Consider the following 20,048-nt stretch of genomic DNA (forward strand, 5'->3'; position numbering starts at 1 on the left):
TTTACTTGTAGTGGACATGAATGTTCCTCACATCTTCTACCTTTTCCTCTGATAAGAATTCCTTTAAAGGGCTCTTTAAAGGTCATATTGGTAACTCTCCTTTGGTTCAGACAATATTGGTTCTTTTTCATGAAAATAGCCAATGTCAAGTACCACAAACTTCCCCACAGATGGATCTGCTCACACAGATCAAAGGGATCAGTGATCTGCCCCAGTTTGGTGAACCTATATCTGATTGCTTCAATGATAAAAGTTTGATCCCATTAAGGCAGCTTTTTTCTGAGGATGTTCAACAGATATTAAGGTAGGCTAGAAAACCTGCCACAGGAAAACCCAACTTGGCCAAATGGAAGAGATTTTCTAGTTGGTACCATAAGAAGAACCAGGACTCAAGGCAGAAGTCCTCTGGGTCAACATTGCCTGTACGAATTGCCCAATTCAGGTCTTTCTTTACTGTTCTATAAAAAATCATCTTTTGGACTTTTATGTTTGTCACCCTTTAGACCCCCTTTATTCCTTAATGGTAAACCAATTCTGAATGAGATTTTGCATATCTGGCCATCAAGGAAACAGTTGGCTCCTCCCTAGGATCTCAGCTATGTTTTATAAAAGTTCACCTTTCCATCTTTTGAACTAGGTTATTAAGCAGACTTGATATTCTTAACATGGAAAGCTGTTTTATTTACTACTATTACATTGACTAAGTGAGTATTTGAGTTGCAGACTTTGACTGTGAGCCAACCATTGCACATATCTCATAGTGACGGGGTAACTTTGAGTAATACTTTTTTTATGCCAGAAGTTGCCTCATCATTCACTTTGAACCATTGCATTCATCTCCTTGTGTTCTTTCCTGAATCAAAAAACATAGGAACGAGAGAGTCGTGCTTACTCTAAATATCCACAGGCAGCTCAGATAATGCATGACAAAACAAGAGGCTGTAGAGGTTTCGGACCAGCTCTTCATTTCTTTTGATGGAAATAAAAAGGAACAACTAGTATTTCTTTTGATGTAAATAAAAAGGAACAACTAGTATCAAAACAGACTATGTTCAAATGTTTTTCCCATTTCATTCATTTTTTTTATTCCATCATGACTAGTCCCTATCTCAGAGAGCTGAACCTCACTCTGTCAGAGCTGTGGCTACTTCTAAGGTCTTTTGGAAAGGAGCAGACCCTAAATCTGTTTGAGAGGCAGCTACTTGAAAGTCTGTAATAACCTTCTCCAAATAGAGTGACTCTCTTTCTTGGGCCAGAGCAGGATTTGCTTCATCAATTCTTCAGGGGTTCCTGCACTGTGACCCTCAATCCTTCCCCTTGGATATATAGGGTTTGGCAATTGCTCTTTATAACTGTAGGCTACTGCAATACTGAAGTAATGCTGAACATACTAAAGCTGTTTAAGTAAAACATACCTTAACAGTAGATGTTCAAATAGATTACTGTGACAGTACTGCAATCCTCCATCCATCCCCATCTTTTTTTTCAGTTTTTCTTCCTTTGTGCATATAGTTTTGGCTAGTTTGGGGTTCCCCTTATCTCTGACCCACTTTTCTCCTAGCACACACATTTTCAGTTTGGCAGTCTTGTGAGGTTTGGCTGTATCTCATGCTCCCTTTTTTAGAGACAAGAAAGCTGTACATTTTGGTGCTTGTACTTATGATTTTATGCTAACACTCCTTTAAACTTTCTTGGTTGTATAATGCATGCGGAAGGCACCCAAAAGCTTTCATATAGAGACCAGACAAATTCTATATAGTTATTTGTCACTGTAGCAGCGATCTATTGTAATTTCTACTGTTATGGTAGGTTTTGCTTACACAACTATACTTTAAAGAAAACAGTAGAATTTTTTTGTGTTTCATTGTGCATTTTCTGTAAAGGTTCTCAAGTGAGGTCTTTGGTATGGTCCTAAAGGAATCATTTATGTTGTGTTAACTTGCATTTTTTTAATTTTGTAGGATGATGCAAGTGCCGATAAAGAGAATTCAGATCTGCATCACAGTTCTTCTTTATCAAGCAGTAAAAATGGAGAGGATAATATAATCGATAATCCGTATTTGCGGCCTGTGAAGAAGCCCAAAGTACGCAGAAAGAAATGAACATAAAATGGGAAAAGATAATTTATGGGTTCTTTGCTCTTCAGAGTATTCACAGAGCTACTGGCATTCAAGGAGAGAGTCTGGTCAGAGGGGATTATTCAGACTGTAATTTGCTATGGTGCCACTGTTTTTATATTTTACTTGTATTTTAGTGCCTTCTTGTTTAAAGACAGGTTCCTCTTCATGGCAATGCAAAGAGCTCTACCAAGAATGTAGTCAAGTATATTAGCTGATACAGCTATGTTGCCATAATTCATTATAGAGTTCCTTTATTCTGTTTCGCAGTCACATTTCTATTGACCATTTTTTGTTGCAGTGCAGATGTGATATCTGTTCATCATTGTACTGTCCTCAGTACATTAACAGTGTAGGACAAAAGGTACAAGCTGTGATCCATAATCTAAAATTTAAATCTGCAAGATTTTTGTGTAATGACTCCCTGTGGGTATATATCAGTTCCCTTGGTATCTGTATATGTTAAAACTGGCAAAAGGAAGTAGTGTTTTGATGGTGAGCCAGTCTCAAAACTATTTTAAGTACTCTGACAAGTTAACAGAGAAAATGTTACTACAAAAAGCTAGAAGACCATAGTCACTGGAAAGCAATCAGACAGTACTGTTGCTGTGTATATCTCAACACATAAATCTGCTGTTAACATTTAAACGTTTGCAGTGCTGTACATTTTATTACCATTGAATCAACAGTTATTTATCTGTTAACGTCATATTGTTCTTTGTATGAATTTTATTTATTTTTCTCCACTGTCTGTGGGCATCAGACTTGTCACTCGACTGGCCCATCCTTTCCCCATGGGATTCAGACAACCATCAAGGCCTATTGTGGCTTACATGCACCGTGCAGTGCTGCTCCTTTCATACCTGCCCAGATTCCAGGTGCAGCACTATGAGCTGCTTGGCAAGGACTGCACGCCCTGTCTTTCATAAGGTCTTCTACCCTGATCTGTATACGGCATTGTTCTTAGCATGTCTTTGCAGGCCACGCCACTTACTTACCCCAGGATAAGTGAGTAGTTGCTGGAGGCCTCAGTGCTACCCTTCCCATGCCAACTGTTTCAACACCTGAGTTGCTGTAATTAGAACTCAAGTAATCTGGGGTGAATTTATGGCTTTATTACATTGGCATATTGATTCTTGACTGCAACAAGCCTTTACTGTTTAAAAAGTTAAAGCAATTAAGATAAAAGTAGTACAGTATTTTAAGTATGATTTTTTGCATTTCATTTTTTAACCCCTATCTTTTAGTTTTGTAGACCACCAGTCTTACCATTCTCTTCACAACCATTTTTCCATTCATAATTCCATTTTGCCATTCACCTTACATGGGGCAGTCTGTTCTTGGCTGGAGGTGTTGAGAATGAATTTGAGATAATTATCACTTGGTGTGTGTCTGTGTGTGTGTGTGTGTGTGTGTGTGTGTGTGTGTGTGTGTGTGTGTGTGTGTGTGTGTGTGTGTGTGTGTGAGCATTCTGACTTCTGGTTGTCTCAAAAACAGCATATGTGCAATGTACTGGAGTGGTCAGACATTTGCACACACTAACATGTTTTGGTCCACGGTAGCCTGCTGATTCTGCATTGCTATGCCCTCTGATGCAACTTCTGGAACCTCCACACATGGGCTTCAGTGCAGCAAGGCACTTTCACACTCTTTACCAGGATGGAAGACCTACTTGTCAACTGCTCTAACTTTCCACTTTTACCAGAAATAAGAGCTCTTTGTTTTCCTTCATCACTGCATAATCCCTGCAGACTTCCTGCAGGTGTGATACAACCATTATTATAGCTTGTGCACTAGAACAGCTGGCAGATTAAATAAGATCCAGTTTCACATTATAGTGTTACTGTTTCCACTGCTTAAGGTGATGTATATATAGTTACGTTTTTCACTGCTTTAATTCTCTACAGTTGTCTTAGTCATCTGCATTTTATTATTGTTGAAAAGTCATTACTTTTGATAGGTGCTTTGGGCTGTAAGACTGCACTCATTCTGTACCCTGTGTGTGCTAAAACGCATTATATCCTAAGAAAAAAAAGAGTTCTGTATATACCTGTTGAAAGTGACTAAGTACACCCTTGCTCTATGGGTAACATTTACAAGACAAGCAGAAGCTTATAACATAAATGTGTTTGCTGGAGGGCAGCCCCCCCCCCCCCAAAAGCACATGCTTACTTTTTATATCACTGAATTTTATCTTCCGTCTTTGAGCATCCTCGTCAATTTAACATATTTTTGCTGCTTTGCCTCAGTGTTGCAAACCACTGACATATCTCCATTTCATGCCTGAAACGTGATCTTCTGGGTTTACAGTGACATTTTGGATTTATGTATTAACACTAGTCCCAAGACAAAACATTGATTTATTGTGTTATTTCCTTGATGATGAGATTTGTCTTACTGCTAACACGTTACTACTGCTTGCATTTGCTTATCTATTATGCGTTTGCTTTCAGTCTCCCACACCCCCGCAGCTTTACTGACTTTACATACAAGTACAGAGAGAGCATACAAAGATTCCAGTGGAAGGCCATTTTGACTGGTTGAGTTTGCTCAAATCTTGACGTTGACCCACTTGTCTTCCTATGTTTGATAATTTCCTTATTTTCTTTTAATTCATTACCTGTGTAGCCCACCTCAGTCAGAAAACGGAGTCATCGCTATCTTTGAAGATAGTGTGGGTCATATGAAACTTCATTATTGTTTACTCTTTTCAGGTTAAGATTAAAAATGTGTTCATTTAATATTAGTAGACATTCACACAGCAGTCAGTTTTCCCTTTTCCTGCAAAACATATTGCCCATATTTCTTCAGGTTTTGATATTTTTTCTAAATTAAAAATATATTTTACATTCAGATATGTTTAGGATTCTGCTTCTGGACTTTGTACTGCTTCATTATGATCAAATTTTAACAGATTCTCATATAATCTTTGACATTTAACAAGCTTAGTTGATGTAACTGGACAATAAGATAAAAATGATGGAATTGTCAGTTTTCCGAGCTGACTCGAATCTGTTGAGCAATGAACAGTATTACTTCAGAGTGTATATATATATATATATATATATGTGTGTGTGTGTGTGTGTGTGTGTGTGTGTGTGTGTGTGTGTGTGTGTGTATATATATATATATATATATATATATATATATATATATATATATATATATATATATATATGTGTATATATATATATATATATATATATATATATATATATATATGAGTCATACAGACCATCACTCTAGTATGCCTGTGATATAGCAAATCCTGTTGTATTTAGTTGGATTTGTCTCGGCCATACTGTATACCTGTGATATAGCAAATCCTGTTGTATTTAGTTGGATTTGTCTCAGCCATACTGTAACAGTACTGTATGCATGCAAGTTTGGTACTTTCTTCTCCGCAGCAGCAGATGCAACTCTGAAAGAAAGCAGTTACCTTTGTTTTTTGGGGTTTTTTTAGTTTTATTACCTTCCAATGGTCTTGTACTGTCAGATACGTCAAATCAGTGGGAATGTGCAACACATGCTCAATGATCTTGCATTGATGATTACATTAATGAACTTCTGAAGGTTCATGGCGGAGGTCACTTTGCATTTCCATCAGTGGTCAGACAATGCACGTTGCTGTTGTGTACGAGTGATTATTGTCCTTTGTTGTGAGAACCACTGTTATCACAGTATTCTTTACTGACATTTAGCCATTAAGAAGTTTAAAAATGTCTAGGTTCCAATTTATTGTAAAAAAAGATAATGAAAGGTTTGCATTTACATAGTGTGGTTATGTAAACACAGCATGGAAAAAAGGTGACTGAGTTGTTACTGCTTACACAGTGCAGACATTTCAGTGATGCATGGTGAATAGTACATTGGGTTTTATAAATGGGTTTCAGAAAATCTTAATCTTATTCCACCATTCCTCTTCCTGTTCTGGTTCTATGACATAAAGACGCATTACATAGTTTTCAACAAGTTACTCTCTGCACTTTTTTAGAAAAAATGCCATGAGAATTTTAGTCTTGTGTTTTGTTTGAGCGTGATACTGTAACAAACATTGTCACTGGGTTGTGCACAAACAATGCATTTGTTTTGTCTAGTCATTTGTTTCTTTCAGAAGTAGTTATTAACTATAATATCCTTGTTGGTGTTCTTGTTTTCTATTTTACCAGCTAGATATTATTTGTGTGACATGAGGCTGTATTGGAACTATACTTGCTCATATCAGTTGCATGTTTAGATTCATGCTACTGTTATCAGACTGGTAAGGAGTAATGAGCTCTTACATTGAATAGCAGCCACAAATTAATACACATATTTGTATTTTCACAAAACATGCATTTGTACTTTTCTTTTGGTGTTAGCATATTTGCAGAAGTCAGTAGTTCACATTTGATGTGTATATTGCCTAGTCATGTTTGTATATTTTAAAGCAATGTAAGAAAATTGTAAATATTTTATTCAGAAGAGGACATTTTTGTAATCAAGCATGTTAAGAAATGCAAAAATGCCAGATTTTTTATTAAACAATTAAGACTGGATAGTATGTTGCTTTGCAATTTTATTCCATACATTTTTTTTCCTTTTCAGTATAGGGTGATGTTATCTTAAAAATGTGGACATTTTGCTCAGGTTTTGAAGCCTGATAATTTCAGTATTTCTTGGTGGTTAGTTCAGAGTTCCATGTTTAGCCCTATAGCCCTATATAATTGTAACACTGTTTATACAGACTGTTTAATGTGGATTGAGGTTCAGCAGACAAAATTCGACAAGTATACCGAATATCAAAGGGCACCAAGTAATGCATACTTGTACTCCTTAAAGACTTAATTCTACTACCACTATTAATTGCACTGCTGGCAATATAAAACAGTTTATAAAGTGCAGGCTGTTGTGCTAAATGTAATACATTTGCTCCAGAACAGTAGATGAATTGTCAGACATACTGGAGGCATAAAGATAAAATTACCACTGGATGTTTATAATAAGTGTATAAAGTGTAATTCCTCATACATGGGAATTAGCTGTAGGCACAAATCTGTCCTTCCTGTCAGACTTCTAGAGCTGTAAGATGTCGGAGTGGAGCTGCTCTCCTCCATATTGAAGAACTCAACATGATGCTCTGTAGTAGTGGAAGAGAGTGGGAGGTTGGCATAATGGTTAAGGAGTTTACCTTACAGGCACAAGATGCAACGTTTGATTCTCACATGAGGTAATTGGCTAGGCTTAAAATGGCCCACAAGGGCAGTTAGCCTAGTATTAATTTATAAACCTATCTATGAACCTGTGAAGGTCAGCTAGTGCAATGTTCCTTTCATTTTTTCCTACAAGAAAAATAACTCCTTGAGAGTAATAAGTAGTCTGAGAAGTTAAATTTTTGCTGTTATTACTTTGTCTTAGCTTTTATTGATGGTCTCAAGATTTTTTCTGAAGGCTATTAGAATGTATGTTGCCTTAAAACTGATGAATAATCTGTAGTAATTAGTGTGTCTTGTGGTACAGTTTTGGTTATATTTTCAGTGCGAGTGTATAACTAGGTGAGGCTAGATCACATTCCATTTATGCTTGTGTTTACTTGTACATCTTGAATTTACTGTTGTGGTGTCAGAGGTGAAGAAATGTTTGCCAGAACAGGAGAAGTACATCTGAAGAAGTAAAAAAAATATATTTTCATTCAAAAGTTTACATGTTAGAAAGTAGAGAAGTATAATTTTAGCAGAAAAATGAGACGGCTGTAACCACCAGGTATTTTGTTTCATGGAAATTTAATGGACAAGTAGGCGCTTAGGATCTAGAAATTAATTTTATCCCTCACAGTAAATGGCACAGCCAAGAAACCTTAAAATATTACAATATACTTCCTTTCTGCATGTTACTAGGGAAGAAGCATGAGTTGTACTTAACTATTTCATTTCCCTGATGATGAGAAAGGCAAAGTAGGCCGAGTAAGAGGCATTTATAATTGTGAGCTTATAAATAATTTGACACTTATTTGCCATTTGTTCTTTGTAGAATCATGTGACCTTGTAATAACTGTAAATGCTTATACTACCCTTCTAAAAACAACTCATGACCGTGAAGTTGATGAATTTTATGATTTATTAAGATCAAAATTGTTGATCAAATAATAGTCCGGCTGCTAAGACTATTCAGCAGTATGACTTGGGAGGCTGTAATTGCATAGCACTTTTAAGGCTCTGCCATGCTCACACTCCTCCCTTAGCTTCCACAATGCTCCACAGCTCACCAACTCTTCAGATCTTGTTTGCAACTTTCTAGCAAGCATAGAGAGGTACTCCCAGGCTTGTTCATTATGATTTTGGATGTTTTTGTCTACAGTTTTGATACATTTCAAAGATTCAGGTCAGATCTTTTTGTACCTTTGTGAACAGAGTTTGCTGACTAAAAGCATTTCATTTGTTAGTTCCTCCAGTGCTTCTTTCCAGTTGCCATCTTGTTTTTGGCTTTTTCTATCCATTTCAGCATTGTAAAGAGATTTTTTGACTGAAATATTTTCGGTTATTGACTGCTGGATTTTTTTTTCTTGTGATTAGTGATTTGCTGAGTTATTTTCAGTATGGCAAGAGGAAAACACCTCAGAGTTCTTTAAATTTACTAAATGTGAAAATTTAGTTTTTGAACCTTACAGGAGAGACAGTAAGAAATTGATTATAAAAAGATTATTGTATCCAGATTTCTCTAACATCTATAATAGCAAGAATGAAAAGAGAAAGCTTGATAGTGATTCAGTAAGGGATGAAGATATGTCTTCCTTGTTACAGCTGCTTCATGCTGACGATTCAACAGTGATCACTACTTCAAAACAATTTCTCTGACCTCACAGTTACTCAAAATGCTTTTACAGAGATTGAGTCATGGCTAAATAAATTCTCTTCAAAATTGTATCTAAAGATGGAACTGAAATAGAAATAGTAAAATCTGCCAAACTACTAGGCATTGCAATTGATGACAAACTCACCTTTGAAACGCGCATTCTCAACGCAATAAAGAAAACTCACTTTAAACTTGGCAAACTTTATCGCCATAAACATTACATGGAGAAAAACGCCAAAACAAAACTCATCCTTGCTCTACTTTATGGTAGTGCCATCTTTACTAACCTTCACTCATCCCTCAGCAGTAAACGTCAGTCTTGTTACTATAAAATAGCTAATTTCGCCTCAGGAAAGCCTAACCACTCACACCACTGCCAAGCAATTTCTGAACTAAACTGGCTGGATTTCCCAAACTATCTTTGCTATACCCAAGTAATGCTAGCCCATAAACTAATTTATAAACCAAATACCTGCCCAGCGCACTCATCAATACTACAAACTTGTATTCCTTCGCTTACCCTAAGATCCTCCAACAAATTGCTACTAAGAGTAACCAAGCCCAACAAAAGAGCTGGACAATGCTTGTTCTCCCATAGCATTGCTAAGAAATGGAACTCATTACCCAAATAGACTGTATAAAAACATTAAAAAACTTGCTTCCTACATAATCTCAAATGCCATTGCAAATCAAACAAACCACTATAAAACCACCACTACTTATTTCTAACCCAGTTCCATAGTTCAGAATAATTTTTACCCTGACAGCAACACAGCTCTATTACCGCTACAACTGTTCGGCAAGAACTGCCATGTTTTTTTTTTTTAATGCAATGCCAAAAAGAAACCGCTCAAGCTTTGTACTATACTACCAACTGCTATCCAAGTTTATATAAGTTCTGATACAACTTTTATAATTTTATTTTAATTTTTGCATATTTCTGCTTTTAAAATTTTTTTTGTCAAGTGTCTATATTTTTATTTGACTGTATTACTTGTGGAGCTTTTCTCCCCGGGACTCCACTGAAAATGGGTTCCTGACCCAGTGGACTTTCCGATCAACAGATGTCAATAAATAAACAATAAAATAATTTCTCCTGCATTTAGCACCCAACAAGAGAGTAGGTGCATGCATAGTCTCCATCCTTAGACTTAATATCAACTAGAAGTTAAGGTTCATAGGATCATAAGAATTTACTAGTATATTTCCCCTGAGGACCTTACAAGCCTAGCCAAAAACTTTGCATATGTCCCGACAAGTCAGCCCCCGATGCCCCTGTCCAGCAGGGACACAGATGGAATCCCAGGGGTGTATTTTCTCTTTCCCATCCAGCTATCCAGGTTACACTTAAAAAGAAATAATGAGGTACTTTGCTTGACGTGGAGACTGAGTCTATTCCAAAAAAGGGGGTGTCTCTGGGACACACATCTGTCCCGCCAACAAGTTCTATTGATGTCACAGACCACGTTGAAGTCGCTCGTGCGGTTTACTTGAGTGGAGCTTGTTTTGCGGATATGCAGCTGTCCCATCAAGGTGGGGTCTGAGATTGCTTTGTATGCCACGCAGAGGTCACCTCTGAGGAGCCTGTATGAGACTGAGTAGAGGGATAGGGCTTTTCGCCTGTGTAGGGTAAATATTTGAGGCCCTGGATTCTCCTGGTTTGGAACCTCTGTGGCCTCTCCAGCTGCTGCATGTGCTTTGTGAGGTACATGCCAAAAGGGGCATTGAACTCAATAATGGGTCCTATAAGGTAAGAATACAGGGATGTTATGACCTCCTTGTCCCTTGGTGAGATAACCTTACTAATGAGGTGCACCATGTAGAAAGTTCTGTGTACAACGGAGGCAACATGGTGGTCAAAAATCCATTTGCTATCGACCTAGGTGTCCAAGCCTCTCATGACTGATTGTGTGCTTAATACCTTGTTATGAATGTGATTATTTTTGGGGACGTCACTCTACCCAAAGAGAATGATGATGCATTTTTTGGCATTCAGTTTGAGGCCATGTTTCTGGCACCAGTCATTTGTTTGGGTGAGACCCCCTGTTGCAGGATGTCCACATCACTAGGGGAATTGATGACAGTGCCCAAGTTGTAGTCCTCTGCAACTTTGGTCAACCATAGCCCACTGATTGTGTTCTGCACCACAGAAAAATACATCCCAAATAACAGAGGCTCTAAGACCTATCCCTGGGGGATACACCACTCGTTATGGATCTACTGCTTGATGTGGCTTCCCCTATTTTGACTAGGTGGGTTCTGTCACTGAACCAGTTTGCTACCCATCTGGTAACATATGGATTGATGTCTAGTTGAGAGAGTTTATCTATTATACCAGAGTGGTGAATAGTATCGAAGGCTTTGGCCAGGTCAAGGTAGGTGGCGTGCACCATCTTCCCCCTCATCCATGGCTTTGGTGACTGTCTCAAGAGAGGTCGACCAAATTTAACAGGCATGACCTCCCCTTGAAGCCAAACTATATGGGCTCAAGTGTTAGGAGTTTGCCAATGTCCTTGTTAATGAGGTCCATGATAGTCTGTTCCATGGCCTTGCAGATCAGGCTAGTTAGATTGATGGTCTGTAATTTCCTGGATCGGGGGATGCTCCACCTTTGTGCAAAGGGATGACAGTGGCTGTCCTCCACTCAGCTGGGGCGAAGTCGGTACTTAGGTTTTGGTTGAATAGGGTGCCTAATGGTGCTGCAAGGTCCTGCCTGAGTTTGTATAGGATGCAATCTGGGATGTTATCGGGTCCCATGGAGGCTGTATTTTTTGCCTTTGAGAGGGCAGTGATGACTTGCTCCATGGAGATGAGGGAAAGAGTGCAGGTGCTGGGGATGTCCTGGTTTACTGATGGGGGGGCAAAGGGGTGAAGTTTTCACTGAACCTGTCTGCCATCAGGTTGGCTATATCTGCATTTATGCATGTGGCGTCCATGACTACCAGTTCTGATCAGGTCTGAGTGCTTCCTTTGAGATTGTGGACATACATGAAGAAGGCCTTATGATTGTATTTAGTAGATGTGGCCAGTTTGGACTCAAAGTTTGCTTTGGAGGATTTCACTAGTGCTCTTATTTGCTTGTTCACGCTAAGTAGAGATTGCTTCCAATTAGGCACCTGTTCCTTCTTGGTCCTGGATAACAATTTTTTCCTTTTATTATGGAGTTTATTCATTGCAAATGTCCACCGGACAGGTGTACTCTTCCTTGAGGAAGATGATTTTGTATTTTCAGGTATTCCTGATTTCAGTGCAGCTATATAAATGCTCATATAGTACTTTGGTATAGGTTTAGACATGTGTGCCTTTTCCTATGAAGGGGAAGGGGTGGTGAAACTGTTTTATACCTTCCTTCAGGAGGTTGTAGTCAGCTTTGGAGAAGTATTTGTTTGATCCTAGCTAGGGGGCAGTCGGGGGACATGTTAACTTCAAAAGTGACTGCTTACCAGGGAGGATGACGCTGCAGGGATGCTGCAGTGGTTACTCATGTTTGTTAATTCCAAGTCCAAGATGATGTCGCCTCTTGTGGGGGTGTCTACCAGCTGGTCGAATGCATTTGCATTGACGAAATCGAGGAATCTCTGGGCATTTGTGTTTTGGCATGAGTAGTTCTTGCGGTCTGTGGTTAGATAGTTAAAGTTGCCCAGGATCAAGGTAAAGGGTTGAATCTTGATAGATTCAAAGAGGTCCGGATAGGTGGAGTGGGCATCATAAGTTAAAGTTGTGGGCCTGTAGCCAGCTGTAATTTGAGTAGGGGTCTTGTCAACAGTTAACTGCACCTGGAGTGTTTCCTGTGTGTCATACTGTTTGACCAGCCTGGAGGTGTGTATGTCTTTATATATTGCAACTGCACTTTGTTTTGCTTGGTTTGCTGTTTGGGGTCTGAATGTATGTTGGGATGAGTATAACCTAGTATGGCTGGGGTGCTTTCCTCATAATTGAACCAGGTTTCTGTGACTGCACAAATGTCAACTTGTTCCAGGGTTAAGATTGCTTCTAATGAGTGCAGTTTCATTTTTAGGCTCCTTGCTTTTAGCAGCATGACCTTTAATTTGCATTTTGTTGAAATTTTCATGTTGATAGTTTTGACCTTGTGGCATTGCCTAACAAAAACACTATGGGAGAGGCAAGAGCCTTTGCCAGAAGCCTGAAGCCCAAGGGAGGTAGATACAGGCCATTTCTGGCAAAGCATCTTGGTCTGTCGATCATGTCTTTCCAGACTGTCAGGTATTGGATCCCCTTGGAATGACACCAGAAACTAAGTCAGTTAAAGTCCATCATTTTCTGTTTGTATTGAGGCATCATTCTGGGTGACAGTAGAAAGCTGCTTAAGGTTAAGAACATACCTGCCTGGGACACATTCAGTGAGCTTAGGTTCATAGGTTGGTACTAGGCTATCTGACCGAAGGCATTTATAAGCTTAGCCGGAATGTGTTGGCTTTCGCCACCCCCTTAAATTTGTTCCCTGTGCCTCTGTTCAGCAGAGCCACTGAAGTGATCCCTGGGGTAAACTTTGTTTCCCATCCACTCGTCAAGGTTTCTTTTGAAGAGTGTTAGCAAGGAGTTCTGCCTATTGTAGATTGGAATTTTGTTCCAGAGCATGGGAAGTCTCTGGGACAGAAATCTATCCCTCCAACACATCCTATTTATTGATCATGTCTCTCTTCATATAGTCCAGGGAGGTATGTCTCAAGTCATTCATGCCTATGTGGACTATGGCAGAGTCATAACAGTACCTGTTGTTGAGACACTTGAATGCATGGGTGATATGGTGGGTTCTAGCACCTGACAAATGGCTTAACTGTGACTTTCTCCTTATCCAGCCTGGTGAGGGGCACATTTATGTGTCTTGCAATGGAGTCTCCAGTGACTAATATATTGGGTTTATGTTTAGGCCTTAGTGGCTGTGAGACACAGGTGTGTAGACTGTGTGTGGTCTATGGAGTGGTGGGCATTGGAGTTCAAATGTGTTTTTGCCTCTGAGGTCTCTCTTGTTTGGGTATGTTTTTGTTGAGGACCTTCACATATGTGGGTGTGTGTTCTGTTTGAGGTGTGGTGTTTGTGTTGACAACCTTCTCAGTGCCAAGATATACTGGCTTGTGAGGGAGAGAGAGCATAGACTGTATGTTCTTAAATGTAATTGCTTCTCTCACAAATTGTGTTCCTAGGTGGTAGCAGTTGAGGGTTGTCCGTGTATATGAGGCACTTGCTACAATGTTTCAAGATGCCCATATCAACCAGACTGGCAGGAGAAGCCAAAAGAAATCGTCCATATTTGTCAGAATCTGAGGGAGAAAGGACAGAGAGACCTAAGGGGGGTAAAGGGTGGAAGGTCTAAGAGGAGTTCTACTAGGTGATCACACAAGTGCTACCAAGGGAAACGTTCTAGCTGGATTACCTCACAGTGGGTTAAAAACAGTACAGCTGTGGTGCATGAAGTGCAAACAAGCTCAAACAAGGGTTTAAATATTGCAAAAAGTAGAAGATTCTAGTAACACAGAAATCTAGCCAATCCTGCTATCCCCTGCTTTCTTTACCAATCTGCCTGTGCCAGACATGGTCCTGGCAGCCCTGCTGCTCTCTCTAGCAGAGAAGATAGGCCCCTACCAACACAAGATGGCTGCCAGTAACACAGAAGGCTGTTGAAGATATCTTTCCTTAAAGGAAAAAGTTATCTAGGTATGTAAGATTCCAAACTTCATTAGCTGTATCAGTACATTCTTTAATGTCCCTTCACAGTCCTTCCTTGCATGTAGATTTGGATAGCCTGGAGGTGTGTATGTTTTTAATACATATTGCAGCGCCACTTTCTTTTGTGATTTAGGCACAGATTGAGTTGGGCATCCTCTCTTCCCCCTCTATAGCTAAGGTGGCAGAAGAGGTCTCCCTCCATCTTCTTCACCTGCTACTATTGCTTCTCTGGCACATTCTCTGCACAGGGTATATTACAGCCAGCGAGTATGCCATTGAGTTGTGCTTTGGCCTAGAATCTTAACTTTGTCTTCAAGGCCATTGCATCCTTCCTCCCTGGTGTACTCTGTGCTGAGTTTATCTGTGCTGAAAGTCCCTAGAGACCAGACCTTTGGTGCCAGATAGTTGACAGTGACCGCAGCTCCAATGTCCCTGATGCTGTTGGCCATGTCAACCACCTCAGCATTTGAGTTATTGCCACCAGAGCCATCTCAAGTGCTGACCTTGATCTTGGTGATCCGATCAAAGTGGCACTGATCTTTTTGCCTCCAGGGCCATCTTAACTGCTGGTATCCATTGCGCCAAGACCTATGGTGTCAGTCAACTAGAGTTTGGAGATGCAACTGAACTGTCCTCCAAGGTTGGTAGATACCCCTATGGAATTGGCACCTGTATATGCTCCACATCAGTATACTCTGTGTGATGTCTTGGCTGTATTATCTTTGTCTCAGAGGGGTGGAAAGTTGCCACAGGGTTAGGATTCCTCTTCCGCACACCTGGCTGTGGCCTATCTTAAGTGGGCCTACTAAGAGAAGATGCAAAAGGAAGCACTTGGACTCTCCCACTGAGTTCTGCACTATGAATACTGTTGTACCAGGGAAGGCTGGCATGGTTGAAATGGATAACACAGAAGTGGTTGCTATAGACAATAGCACTGGGGCTGAGATCAGTGCCAGCTCTCTGGCAGCAAAGTATCCCGCATGACATTTCTAAATTTTTGGATTTTGTGGGGAGAGGAATGCATCAGTGTGAAGAGACTGGGTCTGTTGTCCATGAACCAGAGAAACATGCATCACTGGAGGTTTTCAGCTGCATCCTGTCTATCTCTTGGATGGTTCCTGCTGCCAGCTATATAGCTTAGTTGTTTGTACAGAGGGGTTGATAAGAACTGGATGTGGTAGCATCTATCCCTGGGAGACCAGACAAGGTCCTCTGGCCTCGTAAGGACAGTTAGTATTGGAGTAAGGTTCCCCTAGCTAACATCGTTGTCACGGCTACTGCTGTAAAGAATGACCCTCAAAGGAAAACCCAGTGGTTCACCCCACCCTGACAGTCTCGGGCTCTGTGCTTATATGAGTCAGGGATTTTTAAGTATGGACCCACAAATGCTTGACACATGTGATTCATCTTCAGTGTGACTTGGCAGAGAGAACCTTAGAGACATTGAAAAAATGCTGCCTGGGAACCTACAGCTTCAATTCAGCCAGCGTGGACATGTTTTTTTTCAGAATGGACACCATGCTACAGGCAAAGGTGGGCTGCAGAACCAGAGATATTGAAGGCTCCCTCCCACGGCCAACTGCAGAGTGAGTACTTGCATGACTGCCCCCACTCTGAAAGCAGTTGGGCATGAAATCTCCCTGCATTTTCCATGCAAGGCAAGGGGATCAGAAAGATAGTGTCCAGAAACTGTGGTATTCCATGTCTGTCTCCTCAGAGTTCTTACTCCTTGACCTTTCTGATGTCCTAACTGCCAGAAGGCAGTGACCAAACTACAGATAAAAAAAAAAAAGAACTCATGATTAAAAAAGCTAGTAAGTGTTCCCTCCAGACTACACAGAGTCCAGTCTTCAAGATTCTTTTTGATTCCCAAGAAGGCAAAGGACTTCTGGCTCATCCCAGATCAATGTGGCCTACATCTTCATTTAAAAAAGACAAAATTCCTGATGGTCATGGTGCAGTTTGTACTTGAACAGAGACTGGATGTGTTGTGTGAGCCTCTAGAACACGCTTGCAAAGAAAATGGCCACAACATGCTGAAGATATTCATCATTTGATCACTGCTGCATGAGCTGTAGCTATATGGATTAAATCCTGTTAAAGGATATAACAGCTGGTGAGCTTCCAAAGTTTAAGGGCACCTTCCATGTTCCCAGGCTGTTAACCAACTCAAATAGAGATGAAGAAAGAGTTGTTTTGGTGCCCAGCTCTTCAGAACTTCCCTGTTGCTAAAAATTGCTACTCTTGCAGGCTTTTGAGAGTTAGAGGTCAGTTAATGTTCTCCACTGCTGGGCAGATAAGTTCCCTTCAAAGAGGGAAAAAACTGAAACTTAATCTTTTTCTGTGAAAGTAACACTTTTAAGCTAAATAAACGTGTTTTGCAGATGGTCATGTGACATTATTCACTTTTCCCCCAGAAGGATTCATTTTTGAAATGAAACTTGAAAAAAGTAATTAAAACTTGTTTAAAACTATTTTTCCTAACTTAAAAGTTGTGCTAATTTACTTTTGGGGATGAGGAAAACATTTAAAGTGCTTTTCACTTTTCTTTATGAAAAAAATAGAACATGTTTCAACCTGTTTCATTGACTTCTACCAGGCTTTTCCAGGATTCAGACATCTCTTTCAGCTTCACCATGGAACAAGCTGTCCGTTCTTTGGTTCTTCCTTCATCTGGCAACAACAAGTAAAATTCCAAGCAGCCTTTGCCCTGTTAGCAGGCTTATAAAATGCCTCAGCAGCAGATTTGCTGTGCGCTGCTGTGGCCATTTCTGGGACCTCAGACCATTCTTCTTTTTTCTTGGCTCCCCCTGGTGTCGTCCTAACAGCCACCATGGACTGGAGGATGTACATCTCCTGTTTGACTGTTGGGAGTGTCCTTGGTGGGCAAATGAGAACCATTCATGCCAATCATGGGGGAAGGTTCAGGGAATACTACTTTGCCTAGCAAAAAAAACACACAAATCTGGAATTAATCCACCAAAAGAACACAAGGCAGCAGGTTATAATAACCAGTAAAATGTATTCTGGTACCTAGACTTTTCACCTTCTAAGGAATAATTCAAAGTCAGCCACCCTATTTAAACCCCCACCAAGTGTCATTAATCAAGCAATTACTCAATTAAAAAAATACATTTTCTCCAGATTTTATCAAAACAATTCACCCTTTGCATAGACAATGAACATTTAAAGTGTTTTTAAATACAATACAAATATTTTATATGCCTATATGATCATAATACAATTGTCATTAATTCCTATACTTATAAAATTACATAAATTATTAACTATAGAATAATACATACATACTTGTTTCCTGCCTTTCTAAGCTAGTAGAGTCCAGTTTTCAGGTTAGTGTTGAATTCAGGGCTGTTTTACAAATCTCTGCGTTTGCCCATACCTTACTTGGATAGAAGGAAGTTTCTCTGTTCACAGTTGAGAGAGGGGAGCTTTGAGCTTGCCTATCTGTCACTGGAGGAGTGGTTTCAGCCCAGAAATTAGTATTTATTGGCCATTTTGGGCTAATTTCTATCTTTCATTTCTCTGCTATAAATACCGCATTTGCCCGGTTTTGCACAATGGGCAGCGCAGGTTAGCTAGGGTAAAACTATTCCTGGCTCCACAAAGCCTCCTCTTCGTCTTTTCCCTTGGAACTAGACAAACTTTCAACTTAAGCACTCAAGCCATTCATTTCTCAGCCCGGTACTTGCTCAAAACTTATAGCAAGCACGTATAAACCCTAGCACTAGACCCTCCTGTACTGTACAGAAGGACAAGGCTCTCTATTCGACCTTACCAGCCATCCAGTAAAACAGTTCACTGTACCTATCAAGGCATGTCCAAAGGGCAGTTTCAGGTGTACTTTCCAGTCCAACTGATGAACCTGGGCATTTTGAGGCAATGTTACAACTGCCTCATGTACACAGATACCCCTCTCCTCCTACCACCAAACACTCACGTGCAAGAGATGCAATTATACAGCCAAACTGGAGGCTAAGCTCTCTCAACCCAAGACTGGATCAGATAGTCAAGAGGAGAAGGGAAATACTTGCACCACACCACCAGTCTCACATAGACCCATTAAACCAATACCGGCAAAAAACGCACATAAATACATGAAAAGATACTCGGTGGCACTAAATAAAAATCTGCAAAACCAACAGAGACCTCCAAAGCAAACAACCAAGCAACCTCCACCCCCCAACACAAACCATGAAACACATACTTAACAAAACCAGTGTGCCATGCAGTCACAGCCCTTAAGACAAAATAACATACCCAACATACAAGTAATAGGTGACTCTATAGTCAGGCACACTGACATCCCACTCACTAGGCTGAATAAGGAGAAGGTTACTGTTAGCTGCCTGTCGGGTGCCAGGATCCGCCACATAAATCAAGCACTCTGGTCACTCCAGAACAAGTAGAAATATGACTGTCATTGTCCATGTTGGTGTGAATGACCTGAGCCCCTACTCCCTGGACTACTTGAAGAGAGACATGGAAAGCTGTCTGATCCCATAGCCCAGGCCGGTATGACCCGGACCCTGAGTAACATCCTGCCCTCACCGAGAATGATACCATGGTATAAAGAAAAAATTCTCGATTTCAACAATTGGCTAAGTTTCTGGTGTCATTCAAAGGGGATCCAGTGTCTGTCCGGCTGGGATGACCTGCTTGACGAGCCACGCTGCTTCGCTAGAGACTGTTTGCACCTGTCACCCTTAGGCTTTCGAATACTGGTCAAGGCTCTTGCCACCCTCATAGTGCCTTCTTTAGGCAAGGCTCAAAAGACAAACCCACTGCTGTAAATAGCACAAGTAACAAAAAACTGAGGGGTAATGCTACTCTATGCCATAAGTCTAAACCTCAAAATGCACGCACTCTAGGCACTCCTTAGTATGGAGAAAATCGATATATGTGCAATAACAGAAACCTGGTTTAAGACTTCAGAGAACACCCCAGCACTACCAGGTTACAACTCGTACCATACATTTCAGCCACAGAACCCAAACCAAAATACAAAAGGTGGGGGCGTATCCATGTTCATCAAGGATACCCACACCTCCAGGTTAGTGGCACAGCACGATGCTTCAGAGATCATCCACATGCAACTAACAATGGGCAAAACTGCAATTCAAATTGTAGCTTGCTACAGATCACCCACCATGTCCCAGGACCCCCATTCTGCATTTCTGGAAACATAAAGGTCCTACCAAACACCCTAATATTGGGTGATTTCAATTACCCAAACATTAACTGGGAGAACTACTCAAGTACTAACTCCCTTGCCCAACATTTCCTAGAATTTATAAACTCAAATGCCCTAGTTCAACTGGTCAACACTCCCACCAGAGGTGACAACATATTGGAGCTGGTCATCACCAACATGGGCTACCGGTGTTCCACACC

At 40.4% G+C, this 20,048-nt stretch overlaps 1 protein-coding gene across 1 annotated transcript in view; it reads left to right on the forward strand.

Moving 5' to 3' along the window:
* The window catches only part of TAF8 (TATA-box binding protein associated factor 8), a 340,724-nt gene extending 336,450 nt beyond the window's left edge, over positions 1 to 4,274 (forward strand). The window contains exon 7 of the mRNA XM_044076205.1: positions 1,962 to 4,274. Within this exon, the coding sequence (XP_043932140.1) occupies positions 1,962 to 2,102 (141 nt within the window). The 3' untranslated portion in view covers positions 2,103 to 4,274. The remainder of the gene's footprint in view (positions 1 to 1,961) is intronic.
* Positions 4,275 to 20,048: the final 15,774 nt, after the last annotated feature.

This window comes from Protopterus annectens, chromosome 7.part0 (assembly GCF_019279795.1).
Source record: "Protopterus annectens isolate FY-2018-M chromosome 7.part0, PAN1.0, whole genome shotgun sequence".
NCBI lineage: Eukaryota > Metazoa > Chordata > Ceratodontiformes > Protopteridae > Protopterus > Protopterus annectens.